Source organism: Mesoplodon mirus, assembly GCF_964341445.2.
Source record: "Mesoplodon mirus genome assembly, chromosome: 5".
In the NCBI taxonomy this organism is placed as follows: Eukaryota; Metazoa; Chordata; class Mammalia; order Artiodactyla; family Ziphiidae; genus Mesoplodon; species Mesoplodon mirus.
Window position 1 is genome coordinate 178407697 of NC_138980.1, and position 26613 is coordinate 178434309.

General features: G+C 39.2%; 1 protein-coding gene across 2 annotated transcripts in view; it reads right to left on the reverse strand.

Moving 5' to 3' along the window:
- Positions 1 to 26613, reverse strand: part of ADCY2 (adenylate cyclase 2) — a 436230-nt gene that overhangs the window by 130842 nt on the left and 278775 nt on the right. For both annotated transcript variants that reach the window (XM_082623793.1, XM_082623794.1), the window contains exons 5-6: positions 9570 to 9718; positions 1869 to 1980 (exon numbers count right to left, since the gene is read on the reverse strand). In XM_082623793.1, coding sequence (XP_082479919.1) covers positions 1869 to 1980; positions 9570 to 9718 — 261 coding nt within the window. The remainder of the gene's footprint in view (positions 1 to 1868; positions 1981 to 9569; positions 9719 to 26613) is intronic.

Below are 26613 nucleotides of genomic sequence, written 5' to 3' on the forward strand. Positions count from 1 at the left end.
AAATAATAATGATGGTAATGATAAATTAAAAGGGCGAGAGGAAACTTTTGTAGGTGATAGATGTTTATGGCATAGATTGTAGTGATGGTTTCAAGGGTGTACCCCTAAGCTCAGTAAGTTGTATGCATGTGAAATATGTATAGCTTTCTGTATACCAATTAGACCTCATTAAAGTGGATAAAAACTAAGAGTGAATGAGCAGTGACGTTGAGTTCCTTAACTTAATGTGCTTTATGTAGTATTCCCTCAATGGACTGAACTATCTGTTTGCTTATAATGCTCACCAACTCCATGTTTTGAACTATGAGCCATGAACTGATATCCAAAGCATGCTGCCCTTGTGGCCAGCAATGGATGGACCAAGCTATCCTAGGCCAGTCTCTGATATCATCTGGACATTCCTTTGTTACAATGATCGGAGAGGAGCAGGAAGTCACACCAAGTACCTCCCTTATGAGTTATAAATTGTGTCCTCCTCAGATTCACATGTTGAAATCCTAACCCCTGGTACCTGTGAACGTGACATTATTTGGCCATAGGGTCATTGTAGATGTAATTAGTTAAGATGAGGCCATACAGGAGTAGGGTGGGCCCCTAATCAGTTTGACTGGTGTCCATATAGAGAGAAGTAATTTGGACACAGAGCCTTGTGTGTGGGGAAAATGCCATGTAAACACTGGAGCTTTGTTGTTATCAGCCAAGATTAGGATATTTCTTCCTACTGTGACCAGGTAGTGCAACAAAAATGACCTTTTACTGACTCAAACTTTCAAGACGTTTTCTAAAGATGAGGCCCCCTCTACCCCAAACTCAACCTCTTCCTTTGGTTTGGTAAAGGAAGGAAACAGAGCTATAATCTTAGTGATTTTTTAGAATTCCCAATGAGATCTGTCATGGTCAGTTGGGCAACATAAGACACCTCATGGAAAGCTTGACCCAAGAGTGACTCTGTGAACATCTGCAAGCCAGATTTATGCCTAGGAGGCCTGGCTGGAATTTTCTTTATTGTTTAAAAGTGAGCAAGATCTCACCTATTGTTTTCAAAATCTCACCATGAACTAAACTTAGAGCCCACACTTCCTTATGTAAATAATGCCTTTTAATAAGCATAATAATGTAGTTTTTGGGGGGAACAATTCAGAGACAAAATTAAGCTGACCAGAAACATTTTATGAGACAGAAGTAGAGGGCTAGCAGGAAAGAAAAAAAATATCAATATTCCTACCAGAAACCTTAATAGTTCCAATAAATAAGTCTAGAATAAAGTCTAGTATGGTTTTAGATCAGTTGTCATCATTTCTTCTCCGTGAAACTTCCCACAAATGAGCATATGAATGACAAATACTGAACTTACATCTCTGCAAGTGGCAAAAGGGTCAGTGGATAAAAAGGGGACAACAGTCAATAAAGAGCTTAGGAAGAAGGGATGCATCCTATTTTAGGGATTTTCCCAGGATGCCACTTAACACTGTGAATATGTAATAGTTACAACGGCAGAGGAAATCATGTTTCCAACTCCTTGACATCGAAATGCCTAAAAAGAGAATCTTAGAGCAGCACAGTAGAGAGAGATGTGCAAATCAAATCTCATCATCTTGAATGTATTCACTGTATGTGTGCTGAGCTATATTTAAGCAGAAGTTTTAAAATTAGATGAAAACATATGCTAATTATATGCTATGACATCTCTCATTCCCAGTGTAGCTTTGAGATTTATCAGGGCTTGATGGCAAATAAATCCAACAAATCTACAAACAACATTCCTAAAGGATGTTTTTATGAAGAGGTAAAAAATTGATAAGGACCAGAGAAAAAGTAAGCCCAAATTTTATATATCCTCAAAATAGAAGGCAATCACTAATACTCACCTTTGCAATTTGATCAAATTTTCCAAAGAGTTCATTCAGCATGTGGACCAGTTCTCCTGGGGAGCAGTCACTGGCCAGACGGGTGAACCCAACAATGTCCGCATAGAGGATACTGTGGGAACAAACCAGTGGGTGCCATATTTGCAAGTTGATATTCGTTAAGAAAGTAATGGTAGTTTTTCCCATTAAAAGAGTATAAGTTTTTACATTTTGTATTTTTACAAAATGTCATTTCCCTGGGTATGGTATATGTAAACATTTTGCTAAACTTTCCCATTAAATTTTTTTTGATGTTAATTTTTTATAATTAAATCGTTGAAGAAAAATTCATGTGATGCACTTTCTCTATTCTAGTCTGTTTTTACTGCTCACCTTTCTTCTCTCAGGGCCAGCCCCTCCCCGCCTCTCTCATTTATGTGGTCTTCAACATGACAATACATTACAGTGTCATAATTCTGATATCAAAGGAGTATGCTTCTATTTGAATCATTACATGATTTCATAGTGTAAGGATTCCTATGTAGAAGAAGCAAAATAATAAAAGTCAAATCCTGTTTTTATTGATTCAAAGAAAAAATTCTGGCTTCCTTACTACCTGCCAGGGGAGCAGATACAGAGCATCTTTCTAAAGCTCAGAGTTTGGTTTGGAGGATGCATGAAACAAATAAGGACACCAACCAACGTCCAATAAGTGATAATAAGTGCTATAAAAGAAAACAGAAGAGTGCTGTAAGACAGAACAGTGGAGGTAGCGAAGAGTCAGGGAAAGTCACTTAGGAAATGACAGTACAGCTTCCCTTTATGGGATGTACAGGCTGGGAGGGCAAATGTGAGATTCCTTAGAGTTGTGTACGTGTTTAGCTAACCTTGATGGGTCAGGATAGAGAAACTACAGTACCACTGTGTACATTACAACTTAACCTACACAATAACGTGTTTATGTTTTGTGTAAAGGACTAATAATGAAGCCTAAAATTCTGGGTTCTGGTAGTGAATATGGTATGGTTTAAGATGGGCCATGAAACAAAAATAACTGCCAATTCACAAAATTTTATGAAACATAAAATTATCATATATAGGATCCAGCAATTCCACTCTTAGGTATATACCCAAAAGAGCTGAAAGCAGGAACTCAAACAGATATTCGTATACCCATGTTCACAGCAGTATTATTCATAAAATGAAGCAAATGTTTATTGACATTTAAAGAAATGGATGGATGAAACTGTGGTGTATAATACAGTGGAATATTATTCAGTCTTTATAAGAAATGAAATTCTGACACGTACCACAACTTGGATGAACCTTGAAGACATTAAATTGAGTGAAATAAGCCAGACTCAAAAGGACAAATATTATATGATTTCACTTATATGAAGTACTTAGACTAGCCCAACCATAGAGACAGAGAGTAGCATGGTGGCTGCCAGAGTCTGGGGATGGGGCATTGTTGTTCAGTGGGTATGGAGCTTCAGCTTGGGATGAAAAAATGTTCTGGACATGGATGTTGGTGATGGTTGCAGAACAACATGGATGTATTTAATGACACTGCACTGTACAATTTAAAATGGATAAAATTGTAAATGCTATGTATATTTTTCCTCAATTAAAAAAAAAAAGTGTGGCAGCCGTCAGCCTGGTCCCAGGCAGAACATGGCTTGACCTCTGCTGCTGGCAACACTCTGCTCCTCAGGCAAAGTACAAGGCTTGTGGCTTCACCTTGGAGGAAAGACTTGCTCCTCTGATGATGGACAGAAGCAGGGGGAGACCTCTGGTCCAGGGAAATCAGGACTGCTGGGGCTTTTGTGCTCTCCATTCAGATGGTGCAATAAAATCATCCCTACTTCTCCTGTGCTCTCCTGCAGAGGCAGGGACCCACAGATGCTGAGCCATGGTCCAACAGGAGGCATTACTGTCACTCAGAGGAAGATGCCCGATCCAGGCAGCATGGGAGGGAGAACGTGAGAATGAGTAGTTGACTCTACTTCTTCTTGACAACCTCCACAGTGTTTCCTGTGTCAAGACATGTAGTGGGTGAAGGAGCCCAAGATGGGCTGAATGTACAGGTCTGAAGCTGGCCCTGTGGTTACTGGGAAGGAAGATGCAGACTGTATATGAGTAACTGGGACACAATGTACAAAGAGTTATGGAAGAAGAGACGCAGAGCACTGCGGGGGTCCCACAGGAAGGAAACCCGACCTAGACTCGGATCACATCACCACTTGAGAAAGACCACTATGGCGGCAGCAACCTGGAGCTGGGCAGATCAGTTAGAATCATATCTGGTACATCCTGGGGAGCCCTGTGGAAGGTCTATAAGTGGGGGAAATGGGGAGAACTGGACAGAGAGGGGAGATTTGTAGGAAGAAGAATGAATCAGGTTTTGTTAGGGATTAGATGTTGTGGGAAGTGTCTAGGAAAAGGAAGTGCTGAGATAAAGACTGGTTTATGGCTGAGTACTGGGGCTGTACCTAGTGTACAAATCAAATCAAGCTTGCAGGAGAAGTTAACTAGCTCCACTTTGGTTGGGTTGAGTCTGAGGGTGGTGTCAGTGGGAGACCCAAGAAGAAAACCATTAGGTAGATGCTTATGGAAAACTATGGTTGAGTTCTGTGTCTTAGCATCATATACATGGTCATTAAGTCCTGGGCGTGAGCTGGAGAGAACAGAGGAGTTAGGAGAGACCTGGAAATGCTTTCATTTACAGAACAGCCTAGATTTAGGGATGAGAAAACAATAAAGAAGACTGCAGGGAGAAAACAAAGGGGAAACAATGGCATGGAAACTCAAGGATGTAGAATTACTTAAGTGCAAAGACAAGGTGAATGGGATCAAGCATAACCATGTGGTCAATGAGATAGGATGCAGAGGAAGTCATATTCAGATTTGGGAACAAGACATCTGGTGGTGAATGTAGGAAGAATGAATTCTGTGACATTGGGGAGGTTAAAGCCAGAGGGTGGTGATTTGAGGAGGGAGAGAAAATAAAGAAGTCTAGTTAGAGAGTGAAAATTGTTCTGGAATATGGGCTATGAAATTCATGGAGGTAATTTCAGAGTTGGAGGGTGGCACTCGATTCAGGGATTTATGTTTGTTTTCAAAGACATGATGGGTTTGTGAATGTTTCAGCACTAGAGGGAGGGATTCAGAGGAAGACAATGATTCAGATGGCAACTGGTAGTTGCTACCTTCAAATCTATAAATTCTTTTTCTTCTCCACTTCCTCCTCATTCTACTTATTCCTATTATTATTATTGTTATTATATCAGTTAGTAAAGAGCTAATCAATGTTATTAATGGAGAATAAATATTTAATTGAATGAATCATCAAAGCAAAACTAAAAGTTACCCACAGATCTTTTTGGTCTATAAACCTAATAATTCTCATTAAAAAACACCCTCAGGTGTTGACTGAACTACCTGCATTAACCAGGTATTTTATCTGCTTCTTTGTTTATTATACCTGTCCTGTTTCAGGAGGAAAAGGCCATATGTTTTCATATTTCCTTTCAAATTAATTGGTACTCCATGCCATTGAAGCTTTTGCATTTTTAAGTTTTAAGAATTTAAGTTACTTTAGGATCCCAAATATGTTTTATGAATTTAAATTTAATTTAACACTGCAAACATATTCTACACAATCTCTGAAGACAGTTGAAGCTGCTTCACCAATCCTTTGCCTTAGATAAGTGTGTTAATCAGCTTCCAAGATGGCCCCAGTGATCCTCACCTCCCAGTACTCACACTCTTGTACTGTCCCTTCCCATAATGGGTAGGGCTGAATTGTGTAACCAATAGGATACTGCAGAAATGACCAGAAGTGACCTTCCAAGGTTAGATCATAAAAGATATTGCAGCTTCCACCTGGAACCCTCCCTCTGGGGAAGCAAGCAGCCATGTTGTGATGATACTCAAGCAACCTGTGAAGAGGCCCAATGATGAGGAACTGAGGCCTCCAGCCAACAGGAAGTTAAACTGTCCACCAGGTGGGAAGTCACATTGGGAACAGATTGCCCAGCAGCCTGAAGCCTCATGGGAAAGTCTATGCCAAAACCACCTGGGTAAGCTGCTCCCAAACTCAAACCCACAAATGTTGTGAGATGTTTATTGTTCTTTTTTTTAATTAGGTTATTTGTATTTTTATTGTTGAGCTGTAAAAGTTCTTTATATATTCTGGATTCAAGTCCCTTATCAGATATATTATTGCAAACATTTTCTCCCATTCTATGTTTTTTTTTATCATTCTTTTTTTTTGAAGTATAGCTGATTTACAATGTTGTGTTAGTTTCTTCTATACAGCAAAATGATTCAGTTATACATATATATATATATATTTTTTTTCATATTTCTTTCCATATGGTTTGTCATAGGATATTGAATATAGTTCCCTGTGCTATACAGTAGGACCTTGTTGTTTATCCATTCTATGTATAATAGCTTGCCTCTACTAATCCCAAACTCTCAGTCCTTCCCTCTTCCAAGCCCCTTCCCCTTAGCAATCACAAGTCTGTTCTCTATGTCTGTGAGTCTGTTTTTGTTTCATAGATATGTTGATTTGTATTGTATTTTAGATTCTACATGGAAGTGACATCATATGACAGTTGTCTTTCTCTGACTTACTTCACTTAATGATAATCTCTAGGTCCATCCATGTTGCTGCAAATGGCATTATTACATTTTTTATGGCTAAGTAATATTCCATTGTATATATGTACCACATCTTCTTTATCCATTCATCTGTCAATGGACATTTAGATTGCTTCCATGCCTTGGCTGTTGTAAATGGTGCTGCAGTGAACATTGGGGTGCATGTATCTTTTTTTTTTTTTAAGAGAGTGTTTATTTATTTATTTTTATTTTTTTTATTTTTTGTGGTACGTGGGTCTCTCACTCTCTCACTGTTGTGTCCTCTCTCTTTGCAGAGCACAGGCTCCGGACGCACAGGCTCAGTGACCATGGCTCATGGGCCCAGCCACTCTGCAGCATGTGGGATCTTCCCAGACTGGGGCACAAACCTGTGTCCCCTGCATCAGCAGGCGGACTCTCAACCACTACGTCACCAGGGAAACCCTGCATGTATCTTTTTGAATTGTGTTTTTTTCCAGATATATGCCCAGGAGTTGGATTGCTGGATTATATGGTAGCTTTATTTTTAGTTTTTTGAGGAACCTCCATACTGTTTTCCATAGTGGCTGCAACAATTTACATTCCTACCAACAATGTAAGAGGGCTCCCTTTTCTCCACATCCACTCCAGCATTTGTTATTTATAGACTTTTTGATGATGACCATTCTGATTGGTGTGTTTATTGTTCTTTAAAGCCACTAAGTTTTGGGGTAATTTGTTACACAGAAACTGATAACTAATACAGATATTATGCAGACCATTATCAACTGCTTGAGATTGGTTGTGTCTTCAGTCATTTTTACAGGTCTATTGTTCCTGGATTATATCACAGCTACTTAAATATAGTCTGTGATCCTATTTAGATACAGACACATTTATCCTTACACATTTTGAATACCAATAAGTGACATAAAAATATTTCTGGAGATGGAAGGGGCATTGCTGATTTTCATATAGTTAAGGCTGGAAAGAGCAATTTCTACTATAGTATATCTTGTCAGACACCATAAATGTTTTTTCTTTAGTTATGTAGGTAAAATGCTTAAAAACCTAAGTGCAGTCTAGTGTTTTAAATAATTTTATTCCTTTTTTTTTTTGGCTGCACTGGGTCTTTGTTGCTGTGTGAAGGCTTTCTCTAGTTGCAGTGAGTGGGGGCTACTCTTTGCTGTGGTGTGCGGGCTTCTCATTGTGATGGCTTCTCTTGTTGCAAAGCATGGGCTCTAGGCACGCGGGCTTTGGTAATTGCAGCACGTGGGCTCAGTAGTTGCCGCATGGGGGCCCTAGAGTGCATGGGCTTCAGTAGTTGTGGCACGTGGGCTCAGTAATTGTGGCATGCGGGCTCTAGGATGCATGGGCTTCAGTAGTTGTGCATGGGCTCAGTAGTTGTGGCTCACGTGCTTTAGAGCACAGGCTCATTAGTTGTGGTGCATGGGCTTAGTTGCTCCCCAGCAAGTGGGATCTTCCCGGACCAGGGCTCAAACTTGTGTCCCTGCATTGGCAGGAGGATTCTTAACCACTGTGCCACCAAAGAAGTCCAGTTTTACTCCTTAACATGTATGAATGTTCTCTGTCTCTGTGTATGTATATATATACATATACATATATATATATATGTATATATATATATACACACAAACACATAAATATATGCACATATACATACATACGTATATATATGTATATATACGCACATAGTTCTTTCCTATTATTCCAAGAAAAAAAAAGGTGGGGACTATAAAAAAATTTACTCCTGATTCCTCATTTATTCAATGTTTTTTCCTTAGTTCCTACTTGATATGCAACTTTTTTTCTCTGTTGTCTCCTTTTCAATGTGCATTTCTCATTGTATATTAGCTTTTTGTGTGCTTGGGCCATATCTTTTTCTAAAATCATGTGTTAAAATGTGATTTGTCTTAGCAATGCACAAATTAAGCTACAGTTAATATTGTTTCTTAATAAATTTCAAAAATCCTTGACCTGAAGTAACCAGATAGAAGGCTGCATCATGCAATGGAAAAGGTCTGGACTTGAAGGCAAACAGCCTTATTACAATTCTAGACAATTCTAAACACACTTTAGTTTGTGTTTGTGGTTGTTGTTATTAAATTTTGAATGGGGTGGGGGAGGGTGAGTAACCCTGACAACTAAAGGAATAACATAATGAGTGAGGCATGCACAGGTTACTGACTGAGATAAGCCAGCCAGAATAGCAAGCACCACTGCAATGTAATCGAATGGATGAAAGGACAATCCCCAGAGAAGTGGTATCAGGAATGGGTGGGCATGGACAACAGTGAGGACCAGGGCACCCATATGTGGAGAGGTCCCACACCACTGTAGCCAGAGATGGAGGGGAGCACAGGAGGGAGAACCCTTTCCAGACTGAAGTGAGGACATGCACAGCTCCTCTCTAGAGCTCAGGGGAGAAGAGGTCCTATACCATCCTCCTTCCTGACCACAATCCCATGTTAGTTTTCCAGTTACTGGGAATCCAGGAATGGCTCCCTGGGAAGCATGCATGGCCGTACCACTCTTGGAGAAGCAGTACCTTTCATTATAACTTAATTAAGGTGCATGTTGGTCCCCTATGATGCTGGGTACCAGCCATAACCCAGAAACCCATCATTCCTGATTGACAGCAGAACATCCAGCTTCCCTGGAAAGCGCTGGCTTCCCAAGGCCCTGCCCTTGCCAAGTCCACCTTGAGGAACCAGTCCTTGTGCCTAGAGCCCATGACTCTTTAATCTTACTGATACTGAGTCCTGGGTTTCAGGGGCAAAGTGAGATCTGACCAAGGAGTTCCCAGAATAAGGGCCCCATTGTCCACTTCTCTCCCCTTTGTAATTGATGGTCACAAAATGCTGTAAGTAGAGGAACCCATTTTCTTATCTTAATATGAAGGCCTGAGAGGCAGCACATGGGTAGGTGGAGCGATAATTACTCTACATTCACAGATAAACAGTTCCAAGGGACACATGAAACTGTCAGATTATGGGCTCCCCGTTCAATAGGTCCCCCACCTGGCAGACAGGCTCCCCAGACTTGCTGCGGAAGGGGAACAGAGCAGCAGCGTACCTGACGTTAGTGTGCCGCTTGACGTACAGGTTGTGAAAGTTGTTGGTGTTTTCCATTTGGCCGGCTTTGGGGCCTTGCAGCCTCTGGATGATCTCAGCTTTCATCTCCATGGCTATGTGTGCTGGCAGCAGGGACAGCAGAAGCCGCTCCTGAAACCAGGTGTGGAAGGAAGACCAAGAGATGTCACACAACCAAGGTCACAGCCAAGTATCATCTGAAATCAATACTGATTTGTAGTGGGGCTAATTTGAGAACTCTTTTCAAGTTAAAATACAGATTCTATAAATACATATTGAAAAAAATATAAAATTTTCTAAGGTCAGAGTGTGTTGTTATATTATTTATTATTTATTGACTTCTAAGCATGTCTTTTCCAGTATGGAGAATAAACGAAGGCATAGTTATTTCCCTGAGGATATTATTTATCTATTTTGATTTTAGAGTAGTGAAGCAGAAATAATATTAAAATGCCAGAAACCAGTGGTCAGTCTAAGATAGAAAACACTCATTTTCACCTGCTTGTTCATTTGAGAGATAAAGTACAAGCTTTATTGCACTTTTGAAAGTCAGCCAATATTCCACATTTCCTAAGTAAGAGTCACATATTTTCAAATATTTCATTTCCTCTGTGGTGACCATCCAATCTTCTTTAATGCTTCTAAACTATTATAAAGACAGAGTCAGAAATATTAGTTTCTGAAAAAGACATCACCTATGAGAAACTATAGGTGGGACACAAATAAATGATAACATATGAGGTTTTCTTGTATTTTTAGTCTTTAAATTCAGTATAACTGGTACACAATAGCATGCAATATTACACATACTTTAATCTGTATTTATTAGAGTGGCAACTTTTCCATTCTCTTCAAGAAAACTATGTAATTTTTTTGAGAAAAAGTATCATAGATGGCAATCTTTGCAAGTTGATATTCATCCTTGAGTGTTTTAAACATTAATCTATTACAGAAAACATCATATTCTTCAGGCATTGTAGATTTAGCTAGTGGTATTCAGTGTGTATAAACAAACATTTGTTGAATGCCAAGTTTTCTTCTTCTTCCACATTGTCTCTTTTTTTCTTTAAAAAAAATTCTTTTTGGTGGACAAAGTGGCGAGAGAGTAGAAGCAGGGGTGGAGAAGCTGGGCTTTGCTCACAGATTCACTGGTCCTGGTGTCTGTCCCCTGGGCCCACCCACAGTGCATATCGCTTTGGGGCTGTTGGGAACTTTCACCAAGTGAGCAGAGGGTAGGTCAGGAGTGCAACTTAATGAAGATGAAATGACCCTCACAACAGCCCATCCCCAGCCTGACCCAGGAAAAGACAGGTGCAAAGTCAACAGGAGACTCAGCGTGTGCTGGTATAAGGTCTCAGTGCATGTTAGGGAGCGTTTCTCTATGAACAGGCATAACTGAGTGTTGATTGTTTGTTCATTCCTTCCATCCTTCATTAACCCAATCAGAAAACATCCATCACTGCCCATTAAATGCCAGAGCCCTTGATAAGCACTAATGGTAAATGCAAAGATGAAGGGGATGGTGTCCCTAATATCACGTTGTTCATGATCCAGGAAGAGGCACACCCACAGTACATAGCTGTTAGATGAGGCTAGAAAGACAGGCTGGTGTTTGGAAGAAGCCACGTGCCTGGGATCTGGGAAAACAGGGGGAGCTAATAGACGAGGAGCACCTGCTATGCACCACATGCCCCCAGGAGCCATCTTCATGTGGACCAATTGAATCAAAACAACAGCATCATCTGACTGGTATTGTTACCAACCTCCTTGCAACAGAGGCAAAACGAAGCAGTTTTGTAAAGGGCAGGGAGCTGACAGTTGTCATAACACTTGTCACACACCAAAGGGAATTTTATTCGTACTTAAGAAAGTAAGAGAACACTTTTTATTTAATAATCATCTTTTCACTTTTTTGTTAAATTCCCCTTGATGTTTCCATCTAAATTAAGAAATGAAATGCAGAAATAAAAAATTTTAATAAGGTAAATGTCCATATATACATCTGGGGAAATATAAATTAACATTAACTGTACAAAATAATGAGGTTAATGTCTGGTGTGGTCTAAAATATAACAGAATGAAATGCACAATGACAATAACACAAAAGATGAAATGGGAGTCAATGGAATAAAAATGTTCTGAGGTCTTAGAATTGTGTGAGAAGTGGCAAAAGAAAGCAATTTATAATAGACTGTAGTAAGTCAAGAATGGATGCAATTTCCACATCAGCAACAAAAAGCTTGAAAAAATGTATGACTAACAGGCTAACAGAGAAAATGGGAAAGAAATCCTTGATTAATCCAAAATAAGTCAATAAGGAAGAGTCAAAGAAAACTAAAAACAGGTAGGGCAAATAGAAAATAAATCATAAAATGACAGTTATTAGCCTGTTGTGCCAGAAATTATATTAAATGTAAATGGACTAAATATTCCAATTAATTGACTAATACTGTCAGATTGGACTGAAAAAAGACAAAATGTAACTCTAAACCACTAACAATAAATACATCTTAAATTAAGAATACAGAACTATCAGAAATAAAAAAAGATACACCAAAAAGAGATGAATTATAAAAACCTTAATAAAAAAAGCAGTATACTTATAACAATATCAGAAAAATACTGTAGATATTCCAGTCTTAGGGGAAAAGATTGACAAGTCCACAAACTTTTTAGAACTTTTTTTTGTGGGGGATATACCACTAGATTTTATTGTGGACATTGGCAATATAACCCCTTATGTGGTTCCTTCCACTCAAAGAGATTGGTGGTATGAAGGGCAGTGAAGTGGGGAGCTTGTCTATTGCTTTATTTCTCAATTACTGCAGGAGTTCCTGGAAAGTAGCATTTTCTCTGTAGTTATTTTTTCAAGGAATGAATAATCTGCTGTGCATTTTATCTGGGGCACAATAAAGAAAAATCTAATTTCAAAGCCTCTGTTCTTTGTTGGTACTACATAAGTGGAGACCTGGGTAGACAGTGCTTATGATTTTTTTTTTTTTTTTTTTTTGTGGTATGCGGGCCTCTCACTGTTGTGGCCTCTCCCATTATGGAGCACAGGCTCCAGACGCACAGCCTCGGCAGCCATGGCTCACGGGCCCAGCGTCTCCATGGCATGTGGGATCTTCCCGGACCAGGACACGAACCCGTGTCCCCTGCATTGGCAGGTGGACTCTCAGCCACTGCGCCAACAGGAAAGCCCTGATTTAAAATCAGATTAATGACCTTCTTTTTTTTTAACATCTTTATTGGAGTATAATTTCTTTAAAATGGTGTGTTGGTTTCTGCTTTATAACAAAGTGAATCAGGCATAAATATACATATGTCCCTATATGTCTTTCCTCTTGCGTCTGCCTCCCTACCACCCTCCCTATCTCACCCTTTAACGTGGTCACAAAGAACCGAGCTGATCTCCCTGTGCTATGCGGCTGCTTCCCACTAGCTATCTATTTTACGTTTGGTAGTGTATATATGCCCATGCCAATCTCTTACTTTGTCCCAGCTTACCCTTCCCACTCCCTGTATCCTCAAGTCCATTCTCTAGTAGGTCTGTGTCTTTATTCCCATCTTGCTCCTAGGTTCTTCATGACCACTTTTTTTTATATTTCTTATATATGTGTTAGCATATGGTATTTGTTTTTCTCTTTCTGACTTCACTCTGCGTGACAGACTCTACGTCCATCCACCTCACTACAAATAACTAAATTTCGTTTCTTTTTATGGCTGAGTAATATTCGATTGTATATATGTGCCACAAGTTCTTTACCCATTCATCTGTTGATGGACACTTAGGTTGCTTCCATGTCCTGGTTATTGTAAATAGTGCTGCAGTGAACATTGTGGTACATGACTCTTTTTGAACTACAGTTTTCTCAGGGTATATGTCCAGTAGTGGGATTGCGGGGTCATACAATAGTTCTATTTTAGTTTTTTAAGGGACCTCCATACTGTACTCCACAGTGGCTGTATCATTGTACATTCCCACCAACAGTGTAAGAGGGTTCCCTTTTCTCCAAACCCTCTCCAGCATTTATAATTTGCAGATTTTTTGATGATGGCCATTCTGACTGGTCTGAGGTGATATCTCATTGTAGTTTTGATTTGCATTTCTCTAATAATTAATGATGTTGATGATTCTTTCATGTGTTTGTTGGCAATCTGTATATCTTCTTTGGAGAAATGTCTATTTAGGTCTTCTGCCCATTTTTGGATTGGGTTGTGTGTTTATTTGATATTGAGCTACATGAGCTGCTTGCAAATTTTGGAGATTAATCTTTGTCCGTTGCTTCATTTGCAAATATTGTCTCCCATTCTGAGGGTTGTATTCTCATCTTTTTTATGGTTTCCTTTGCTGTGTAAAAGCTTTTAAGTTTCATTACGTCCCATTTGTTTATTTTTGTTTTTATTTCCATTTCTCTAGGAGGTGGGTCAAAAAGGATCTTGCCTTATTTATGTCATAGAGTGTTCTGCCTATGTTTTTCCTCTAAGAGTTTGATAGTGTCTGGCATTACATTTAGGTCTTTAATCCATTTTGAGCTTATTTTTGTGTATGGTGTTAGGGAATGATCTAATCTCACATTTTTACATGTCCCTGTCCAGTTTTCCCAGCACCACTTATTGAAGAGGCTGTCTTTTCTCCACTGTACATTCCTGCCTCCTTTATCAAAGATAAGTTGACCATATGTGCGTGGGTTTATCTCTGGGCTTTCTATCCTGTTCCATTGATCTATCTTTCTGTTTTTGTGCCAATACCACACTGTCTTGATTACTGTAGCTTTGTAGTATAGTCTGAAGTCAGGGAGCCTGATTCCTCCAGCTCCGTTTCTCGTTCTCAAGATTGCTTTGGCTATTCGGGGTCTTTTGTTTCTCCAAACAAATTTTGAACTTTTTTGTTCTAGTTCTGTGAAAAATACCAGTGATAGTTTGATAGGGATTGCATTGAATCTGTAGATTGCTTTGGGTAGTATAGTCATTTTCACAGTGTTGATTCTTCCAATCCAAGGACATGGTATATCTCTCCATCTATTTGTATCATCTTTAATTTCTTTCATCAGTGTCTTATAATTTTCTGCATACAGGTCTTTTTTCTCCTTAGGTAGGTTTATTCCTAGATATGTTATTCTTTTTGTTGCAGTGGAAAATGGGAGTGTTTTCTTTATTTCACTTTCAGATTTTTCATCATCAGTGGATAGGAAAGTAAAGATTTCTGTGCATTAATTTTGTATCTTGCTACTTTACCAAATTCATTGATTATATCTAGTAGTTTTCAAGTAGCATTTTTAGGATTCTCCATGTATAATATCATGTCATCTGTAAAAAGTGACAGCTTTAATTCTTCTTTTCCGATTTGGATTCCTTTTATTTCTTTTTCTTCTCTGATTGCTGTGGCTACAACGTCCAAATCTATGTTGAATAATAGTGGTGAGAGTGGGCAACGTTTTCTTGTTCCTGATCTTAGTGGAAATGGTTTCAGTTTTTCACCACTGAGGATGATGTTGGCTGTGGGTTTGTCATATGTGGCCTTTATTATGTTGAGGAAAGTTCCCTCTATGCCTACTTTCTGCAGGGTTTTTATCATAAATGGGTGTTGAATTTTGTCGAAAGCTTTCTCTGCATCTATTGAGATGATCATATGGTTTTTCTCCTTCAATTTGTTAATATGGTGTATCACATTGACTGATTTGCATATATTGAGGAATCCTTGCATTCCTGGGATAAACCCCATTTGATCATGGTGTATGATCCTTTTTATGTGCCGTTGGATTCTGTTTGCTAGTATTTTGTTGCGGAATTTTGCATCTATGTTCATCAGTGATATTGGCCTGTAGTTTTCTTTCTTTGTGACATCTTTGTCTGGTTTTGGTATCAGGGTTATGGTGGCCTCGTAGAATGGGTTTGGGAGTGTTCCTCCCTCTGCTATATTTTAGAAGAGTTTGAGAAGGATAGGTGTTAGCTCTTCTCTAAATATTTGATAGAATTCGCCTGTGAAGCCATCTGGTCCTGGGCTTTTGTTTGTTGGAAGATTTTTAATCACAGTTTCAATTTCAGTGCTTGTGATTGGTCTGTTCATATTTTCTATTTCTTCGTGATTCAGTCTTGGCAGGTTGTGCATTTCTAAGAATTTGTCCATTTCTTCCAGGTGGTCCATTTTATTGGCATATAGTTGCTTGTAGTAATCTCTCATGGTCCTTTGTATTTCTGCAGTGTCAATTGTTACTTCTCCTTTTTCATTTCTAATTCTATTGATTTGAGTCTTCTCCCTTTTTGTTCTTGATGAGTCTGGCTAATGGTTTATCAATTTTGTTTATTTCCTCGAAGAACAAGCTTTCAGTTTTATTGATCTTTTTTTAATTGTTTCCTTCATTTCTTTTTCATTTATTTCTGATCTGATCTTTATGATTTCTTTCTTTCTGTCAACTTTGGGGTTTTTTGTTCTTCTTTCTCTGATTGCTTTAGGTGTAAGGTTAGGTTATCTATTTGAGATTTTTCTTGTTTCTTGAGGTAGGATTGTATTGCTATAAACTTCCCTGTTAGAAATGCTTTTGCTGCAACCCACAGGTTTTGGGTCATCGTGTTTTCATTGTCATTTGTTTCTAGGTATTTTTTGATTTCCTCTTTGATTTCTTCCGTGATCTCTTTGTTATTAAGTAGTGTATTGTTTAGCCTCCATATGTTTGTATTTTTTACAGATGTATTCCTATAATTGATATCTAGTATCATAGCATTGTGGTCGGAAACTACATTTGATATGATCTCAATTTTCTTAAATTTACCAAGGCTTGATTTGTGACCCAAGATATGATCTACCCTGGAAAATATTCCATGAGCACTTGAGAAGAATGTGTATTCTGTTGTTTTTGGATGGAATGTTCTATAAATATCAATTAAGTCCATCTTGTTTAATGAATCATTTAAAGCTTGTGTTTCCTTATTTATTTTCATTTAGGATTATCTGTCCATTGGTGAAACTGGGGTGTTAAAGTCCCCTACTTTGATTGTGTTACTGTCGATTTCCCCTTTTATGGCTGTTAGTATTTGCCTTATCTATTGAGTTGCTCCTATGCTGGGTGCATAGATGTTTACAATTGTTATATTTTCTTCTAGGATTGATCCCTTGATCATTATGTAGTGTTCTTCTTTGTCTCTTGAATAGTCTTTGTTTTAAAGTCTATTTTGTCTGATATGAGAATTGCTACTCCAGCTTTCTTTTGATTTCCATTTGCATGGAATACCTTTTTCCCTACCCTCACTTTCAGTCTATATGTGTCCCTAGGTCGGAAGTGGGTCTCTTGTAGACAGCATATATACAGGTCTTGTTTTTGTATCCATTCAGCCAGTCTATGTCTTTTGGTGGGAGCATTTAATCCATTTACATTTAAGGTAATTATCGATATGTATGTTCCTCTTACCATTTTCTTAATTGTTTTGGGTTTTTTATTGTAGGTCTTTTCCTTCTCTTGTGTTTCCTGACTAGAGAAGTTCCTTTAGCATTTGTTGTAAAGCTGGTTTCATGGTGCTGAATTCTTTTAGCTTTTGCTTGTCTGTAAAGGTTTTAACTTCTCCACCACATCTGAGTAAGATCCTTGCTGGTAGAGTAATCTTGGGTGTAGGTTTTTCTCCTTCATCACTTTAAATATGTCCTGACACTCCCTTCTGACTTGCAGAATTTCTGCTGAATGATAGCTGTTAAACTTATGGAGATTCCCTTGTGTGCTATTTGTTGTTTTTCCCTTGTTGCTTTTAATGTTTTTTCTTTGCATTTAATTTTTGAAAGTTTGATTAATATGTGTCTTGGTGTGTTTCTCCTTGGATTCATCCTGTATGGGACTCTCTGTGCTTCCTGGACTTGATTAACTATTTCCTTTCCCATATTAGGGAAGTTTTCAACTATAATGTCTTCAAATATTTTCTCAGTCCCTTTCTTTTTCTGTTCTTTACCTGGGACCCCTCTAATTCGAATGTTGGTGTGTATAATGTTGTCCCTGAGGTCTCTGAGACTGTCCTTAATTATTTTCATTCTTTTTTCTTTATTCAGCTCTGCAGTAGTTATTTCCACTATTTTACCTTCCACATCACTTATCCGTCCTTCTCCCTCAGTCTTTCTGCTATTGATCCCTTCTAGAGAATTTTGAATTTCATATGCTGTGTTTTTCCTCACTGTTTGTTTGCTCTTTAGTTCTTCTAGTTCCTTGTTAAACATTTCTTACATTTTCTCCATCCTATTTCCAAGATTTTGGATCATCTTTACTATCATTGCTCTGAATTCTTTTTCAGGTAGACTGCCTACTTGTTCTTCATTTGTTAGCTCTGGTAGGTTTTTGCCTTGCTTCTTCATCTGCTGTGTGTTTCTCTGTCTTCTCATTTTGCTTATCTTACTGTTTTTGGGGTCCCCTTTTTGCAGGCTGCAGGTTCATAGTTCCCGTTGTTTTTGCTGTCTGTCCCCAGTGGCTAAGGTTGGTTCAGTGTGTTGTGTAGGCTTCTGGGTGGAGGGGACTAGTGCCTGTGTTCTGGTGGATGAGGCTGGATCTTGTCTTTTTCGTGGGTAGGTCCACGTGTGGTGGTGTGTTTTGGCATGTTTGTGGCCTTATTATGGGTTAAGGCAGTCTGTGTGCTAATGGATGGTATTGTGTTTCTGTCTTGCTAGTTGTTTGGCATAGGATGTCCTGCACTGTAGCTTGCTCGTCATTCTGTGGATCTGGGTCTTGGCATTGAGATGGGGATCTCTGGGAGATTTTCACTGTTTGATGTTACATGGAGCTGGGAGGCCTCTTGTGGACCAGTGTCCTGAACTTGGCTCTCCCACCTCAGAGGCACAGCCCTGATGCCTGGCTGGAGCACCAAGAGCCTGTCATCTACACGGCTCAGAATAAAAGGGAGAAAAGAAAGAAAGAAAGAAAGAAAGAAAGAAAGAAGATAAAATAAAATATAATAAAGTAAAATAAAGTTATTAAAATAAAAAGTAATTATTAAGAAATGTTTTTAACAAAAAAAAAATTTTGAAAAGGAAAGAAAGAAAGAAGAAAGCTGCGAAACCAAAAAACAAATCCACCAATGATAACGAGTGCTAAAATCTGTACTAAAAAGTAAAACAAAAAAACGGACAGACAGAACCCTAGGACAAATGACAAAAGCAATGCCATAAAGACAAAATCACACAGAAGCATCCACATACACACTCACAAAAAGAGAAAAATGAAAAACAGGTATATATCGTTGCTCCCAATGTCCATCTCCACAGTTTGGGATGATTCGTTGTCTATTCAGGTATTCCACAGAGGCAGGGTACATCAAGTTGACTGTGGAGATTTAATCCGCTGCTCCTGAGGCTGCTGGGAGAGATTTCCCTTTCTCTTCTTTGTTCGCACAGCTCCCGGGTCGGGTCTCAGCTTTGGATTTCGCCCCGCCTCTGTGTGTAGGTTGCTGGAGGGCGTCTGTTCTTCTCTCAGACAGGACGGGGTTAAAGGAGCAGCTGATTCGGGGACTCTGGCTCACTCAGGCCTGGGGGAGGGAGGGGTACGGATGTGGGGTGAGCCTGCAGCAGCAGAGGCCAGCGTGATGTTACACCAGCCTGAGGTGTGCCGTGCGTTCTCCCGGGGAAGTTGTCCCTGGAACCCGGGACCCTGGCAGTGGCGGGCCACACAGGCTCCCTGGAAGGGAGGTGTGGAGAGTGACCTGTGCTCGAACACAGGCTTCTTGGCGGTGGCAGCAGCAGCCCCATCGTCCCACACACATCTCTGGGGTCCGCGCTGTTAGCCGTGGCTCGCGCCCGTCTCTGGAGCTCCTTTAAGCGGTGCTCTTAATCCTCTCTCCTCGCGCACCAGGAAACAAAGAGGGAAGAAAAAGTCTCCTGCCTCTTCATCAGGTCCAGACTTTTTCCCAGACTCCCTCCCGGCCAGCCGTGGCACACTAGCCCCCTGCAGGCTGTGTGCACACCGCCAACCCCAGTCCTCTCCCTGTGCTCTGACCAAAGCCCGAGCCTCAGTTCCCAGCCCTACCTGCCCTTGCGGGTGAGCAGACAAGCCTCTCAGGCTGGTGAGTGCCAGTTGGCACTGATCCTCTGTGCTGGAATCTCTCTGCTTTGCCCTCCGCACCCCTGTAGCTGTGCTCTCCTCTGCGGCTCCAAAGCTTTCCCCCTCCGCCACCCGCAGTCTCTGCCTGCGAAGGGCCTTCCTAGTGTGTGGACACCTTTCCTCCTTCATGGCTCTCTCCCACTGGTGCAGGTCCCGTCCCTATTCTTTTGTCTCTGCTTTTTCTTTTTTCTTTTTCCCTACCCAGGTACGTGGGGAGTTTCTTGCCTTTTTGGGGGTCTGAGGTCTTCTGCCAGCATTCAGTAGGTGTTCTGTAGATGTTGTTCTACGTGTAGATGTATTTCTGATGTATTTGTGGGGAGGAACATGATCTCCACGTCTTACTCTTCTGCCATCTTGAAGCTCAACCCTAATTACCTTCTTGGTCATAAATACCAGGCCTGGGCAAAATCTGGATCGGTGATGTTCATACAAAAGGAAATTTTACTACTCTTCAAAATAACGCAGTGATTACTTTGGGGTTTTTCTCTCTGGCAGACAATGATGCTGTGGGTATGGGAGAGGAGTGAAAGACTCATTCAGGGGGAGGGGAGACCCCAGCTTCACATCAGCAGGTTTCATCCAAGGAAAAAGAGAACACTTAAAGTGCCTCCTAGTTGGAAAAGTGTTGGTAAACATTAGCAACCACTTGAAATTGAATTTTGATTTGATTTGTATTCTGGGCTCGAATTCCCTTCTGTTATTCTCCAAATTTCATTAATGATCTAACAATATAGCAGCATCATATTAGCTCAAAGGTGACAAAGCAAGTTCAAATTTTGGACTAGAGCAAAATGTGTTAGACATCTCTGCATGCAGACAGGGCCAAGATAAGCAAAAGTAGAAGGATGGAAAATAACTGAGGTCAAAAATAGAGTAAGAAATCAAGTAATGTTTTGGTTTGTCAACAGAACAGATGACCCCAGAAAAATGGAGCCACTTGGAACTCAGATTACCAAGAAATTACTAATGACATGAAAAATAGATGTCCATATTTTAAAACTTAGAAGAAAAGCTGTGTCCTTGTTACACACAAATTGAGAGTTCAATACATTTGATTGTTGATCTAGTGTCTATACAATTCTGCTCCCTCTCTTATCTCAGAACCCACATGGAAAGACAGTGGGATTTATTTTTTAAAATAAATGGCACTTTTCTACCTTTTATAATCTTAATACAAAGAGCTGTTCCAACATCTACTCATCTTTTGCTACCCACCTGTCAAATACATCTATTTGCCACTTATTGTCATTTTTCTGTGTTTTGGCTTCCATGACCAACCAGATGGTTAGACATTTGGGAAGTCTGAAGGTCATAAAACATGTGATACATCCAAGGAAGTACTTAGACAACAAGACAACAGACTTTGTCCCTTAAAGTTTGGAACTGAGTTATGCTAATGTTGCATTCACTTAATTCCAATCTGGTAGCTATTGAACACACTGTATGTATTGAGTAATCCTGTATGGAATGATCTCTGCTTCTCTTTCTGTTTATTGATCAGTGTATTGCATCACTGGATGTGAGGTCAAAATATTATAAAGGGCTCATAATGTCCAAAATCTATTTAAACAATAGAGGAAACCTATTGAGGAAAGTATGAAACTGCTGTCAACAAAATCAGAAGACCTGTCTGGTCACCCTCTCAGACATGACCAAAGCAGTCGCAGATGGGAGCAAAAGCAGGCATGTCACTGAGAGTGCCATCAAATCTCTGTCATAAAGCAAGTAGATACTGAATACAAATTTGTTAACTTCAAAAACAGTGACAAGAAGTGTTGGCATGTAGGAATAACAGATTATGAATCTGGTCTAGGTTATCTGTTTAGAAATTTCAATGGAATCTGTGTCCACAGAGATGTCTGATGAATAGCTTAAGTAGATTAAAACCAATTTTTTGTACCTTCTGATGGGTGATGGAAGAGTCAAGGGCTAAGAAAAAACAAAACGCACAAGGTCACAGTGCGTAGTTGACATCGTTCTGCATTATTACCATATGATGATAACCTGAGGGTCCACGTGTATTTGGTACAGTCAGTCGACTCTCCCAATGTTTATATTCATTTCTAGTTATGCTTTCTGGAGCTGCTGTTGTTGGTGTCCTAACCATATTCCCTCTGCCTTCCTTGGAGGTCACCTGCAGCCTGTTCCTTTCTAAATCTACAGTTTCCTGTGCCTCAACCAATGAGAAAGTAATTGGTGGATATTAAAAAAATCATTTATAAAATGATGGATAAATACCCCAGTTTCTGCACCCACACCCCTCAGTGGGCAGGTCTGAGAATCTTCCACACTTCCCTTGGAGGGCCTCCAGATGGACTGAGCCCCTGTTGCCAGTTGCCTCTTTCAGGAGCTGGAGTGGGACCCTCCCTTGTCCACTCACTCTGCCACCTGGAACCACTTCCCAACTAAATGTCCACACCCACATCCTTGTCTTAGGGCTGCTTGGGGCAAACCTAACTGAGACATTTCTAAACATCTTCTCTCTTCTGCCTACATTCTATAATAAGAATACACTAAACCCCAAAGCACACAGAGCCAGCCTTTCCTGAAAAACAGATTTTATGAACAAAAAAGATGAATCAAATATAGTAATTCTCTTTCATGGCCATAACTTCATTTAATGATCAAATGTAAACCATGATCTTCATTTTAGCACCACATGTAGACAGATGACTGGCTTTTTATAGGTAGTTTGAAAAGTACAGGAAATCAACTCCATATGTTGCGTAAACCAAATTTTTTCTTTTTGTGTGTGTGTTAAGAATTTTGTGAAGGTAGAATGGAATAAAGATTTTGGTAACAGCCAACCAGCCAAAGGAAAAACCCATGGATTCTCCACTATCATGTGATTCTAGTACCACTGGTGGATGGCAAGACCTGTGATCAGAGTCCACGGACAGGATCCGTGCTCTGGGGTCTGCACATCTCTTCTTGGTGTTCACAGCATTGGGTATTGGGGTAAGCCTCAAATAAAAGCCTGTACTCAAGTGTGGTAAATCAAGTCACTTTTAAATGTCTTTCTTCCATTATAAAATGCTTTGCTCTGAAAGAAAAGCCCAATATTATGGCACACATGATAAATTTCAACTCAGTTCATAATCTGACAAGGTTAATATTTCAGCTTTTTGCTAATATAGCTGTGTGCCCTGCCAAGTTATCTGAAAGCAACACACAAACTTCAGTGTTTAATATACTGGATATGACTTACCTACATTACCTCAAAATGCATTGGAGAAATTTCTTAAGGGGACTTTTGGAAAATCAAGTTGTCACAAAACTGATTGATACACACCACTGTTATTTCTTTCTCTTGCTAGAAAAGATTGTCTACCTACAGAGAATCTGGATAATTCCATCCTATTCAAAGGTTATCCAGTGAACAGCTTGACCTTGGCTTGAGAGTTCCATTTTAACACATCCTTTTTTTTTTACCAGAACTTGTTCTTTTAAATTGTGCCTCTGAGAAAAGCTACAGAGTTTGTAAATTTCAACATACTACTGTTCAAAATTCAGGACACTCTGCACTCCAAAGCATTTCTAATATAATGAAACAAAGCAGATATTTAACTTTATATTTATGCTACTTTTGACATTATTTTGGTTGATGACAGGAAAATCCAATTTAAGCAAAGATAACTTGCACTTAAATTTTGAGCTAAGATATAGAGAGGTACATTATATCATGTTCCTGCATTAAACCATGCATGTAATAACTATTTAAACCTGCTGTATTTTTCAAAAGGGAGGATGAAAGGGCCATGCTTTTTTATAAGAAATATTTTTTTTCTCTTTCAAAATTCTTATTTCTATTTAGTTCTTATTTTAAGTGCAATTCAATTACATCAGGATGCCAAACCAATTCAATAAATAGAAGGGATATTGTTATATATTTTTCTTCTCCCAATAGAAAGTAGCTACCAGAAGAAACAGACACCAGATCCCTAAGCAGCCACTGTGTTACGTGTGGTGCTGAGGAGACAGATGATGTTATTCAATATTTTCCTGCAGTATAAAAGGACCAGGTATCCACTCAGAGTCAAATGCTGAAAACTCTGTACTTGGAAAATACCTGCCAGGGATGTGAATATATGTCAGTATCTTCCCTCAGCTGTATCTTGTCTTGTAGCCAGCTTCATGCTTGTAGGTCTCTGGGAAGAAGCATCCTCCACTGGCACCAAACTCTATCACTTGCAAATCTCTGAAGTTAAGGTCTAGTAACAACTGCTGTTGCCACTGTTTCTTGTTATAAAATTTAGTTTGTTTCTCTTAGGTCCATACTTAGAAATCTTGCTTTACATCAATCAAATCAGAACACATTTAATACTCTTACTATTTGAGAGGCCTTGCTTTATCTTTCTTTGACTTTTACAAAAAAGTCAGTAGTCATATTTATGTATGATAGAAAGCAGAAGTACTTTAGAGTAGAAACAGCACCTAGGTAAGAGTATATGTGAGTCCTGCCCTTTCTCTGTCACTACGTAGAAGACCTCAATTAAATCACTCCAGCCTTTGAGACCTAGTTTTGTTGTCTAAGAAATATGTCTGTTGGACTCAGTGAGTTGAAGGTCTCCATGCCCCTGTAAGTTCCTAGAATTTTATGGAACTACAAGAGGTTCTTTCTGGATTTTACCTCTCATTGTTTCAAAGTCAAACAATTAGTGACACAGAGGAAAGGACCCAAGTGCTCACAACCGAAGACCATGGCCAAGGCTATAAGAAGGACTGTGGGAAAGGAGAGACCACTTGAGATCTTGACCAAGAAGACAAGGAGGAAGTTGGGTCTGTGCTGGTTCTTGAAGAGTGACTTCAATGAATTGGAGGAGGATGAAGAAGGGTCAAGAGTGCGGGTGTGGGATAGCCTCATCCACCAGAGGGCAGACAGCAGAAGCAAGAACTACAATCCTGCAGCCTGTGGAAGGAAAACCACATTCACAGAAAGACAGACAAAATGAAAAGGCAGAGGACTATGTACTACATGAAGGAATAAGATAAAACACCAAAAAACAACTATAATGAAGTGGAGTTAGGCAACCTTCCAGAAAAAGAATTCAGAATAATGATAGTGAACATGATCCAGGACCTCAGGAAAAAAATGGAAACAAAGATTGAGAAGATGCAAGAAATGTTGAACAAAGACTTACAAGAATTAAAGAACAAACATCTAGAAGAATTAAAGGACAAACAAACACAGATGAACAATACAGTAACTGAAATCAAAAATATACTAGAAGGAATGAATAGCAGAATAACTGAGGCAGAAGAATGGATAAGTGACCTGGAAGACAGAATGGTGGAATTCACTGTGGCAAAGCAGAATAAAGAAAAAAGAATGAAAAGAAATGAAGACAGCCTAAGAAACCTCTGGGACAACGGTAAATGCACCCACATTCTCCTTATAGGGTTTCCAGAAGGAAGAGAGAGAGAAAGGGCCCCCCAAAATATTTGAAGATATTATAGTCAAAAACTTCCCTAACATGGGAAAGGAAATAGCCACCCAAGTCCAGGAAGCACAGAGAGTCCCAGGCAGGATAAACCCAAGAAGGAACACACCAAGACACATAGTAATCAGACTGACAAAAATTAAAGACAAATGAAAATTATTAAAAGCAACAAGGGAAAAATAACAAATAACATACAAGGGGACTCCCATAAGCTTAACAGCTGATTTCTCAGCAGAAACTCTACAAGCCAAAAGAGAGCAAAATATTTAAAGTGATGAAAGGGAAGAACCTACCACCAAGATTACTCTACCTGGCAAGAATCTCATTCAGATTTGACAGAGAAATCAAAAGCTTTATAGACAAGCAAAAACTAAGAGAATTCAGCACCACCAAACCAGCTCCACAACAAACACTAAAGGAACTTCTCTAAGTGGGAAACACAAGAGAAGAAAAAGACCTACAGAAAACAAACGCAAAACAATTAAGAAAATGGTAATAGGAATGTACATATCGATAATTACCTTAAATGTAAATGGATTAAATGCTCCAACCAAAAGACACAGATAGGCTCACTGAATGGATACAAAAACAAGACCCATATATATGCTGTCTACAAGAGACCCACTTCAGATCTAGGGACACATACAGACTGAAAGTGAGGGGATGGAAAAAGATATTCCATGCAAATGGAAATCAAAAGAAAGCTGGAGTAGCAATACTAATATCAGATAATATAGACCTTAAAATAAAGTATGTTACAAGAGACAAGGAAGGACACTACACAATGATCAAGGGATCAAACCAAGAAGAAGATATAACAATTATAAATACATATGCATCCAACATAGGAGCACCTCAATGCATAAGACAAATTCTAACAGCTATAAAAGAGGAAATCGACAGTAATATAATAATAGTGGGGGACTTTAACATCTCACTTACTCCAATGGACAGATCATCCAGACAGAAAATTAATAAGGAAACACAAGCTTTAAATAACACAATAGACCAGATAGATTTAACTGATATTTATAGGACATTCCATGCAAAAACAGCAGATTACACTTTCTTCTCAAGTACACATGGAACATTCTCCAGGATAGATCACATCTTGGGTCACAAATCAAGCCTCAGTAAATTTAAGAAAGTTGATATCATATCAAGATCTTTTCTGACCACAATGCTATAAGATTAGAAATAAATTACAGGGAAAAAAATGTAAAAAACACAAACACATGGAGGATAAACAAAACCTTACTAAATAACCAAGAGATCACTGAAGAAATCAAAGAGGAAATAAAAAACAATACCTAGAGACAAATGATAATGAAAACATGATGATCCAAAACCTATGGGATGCAGCAAAAGCAGTTCTACGAAGGAAGTTTACAGCAATACAATCGCACCTCAAGAAACAAGAAAAATCTCAAATAAACAATCTAACCTTACACCCAGAGGAACTAGAGAAAGAAGAACAAACAAAACCCAAAGTTAGTAGAAGGAAAGAAATCATAAA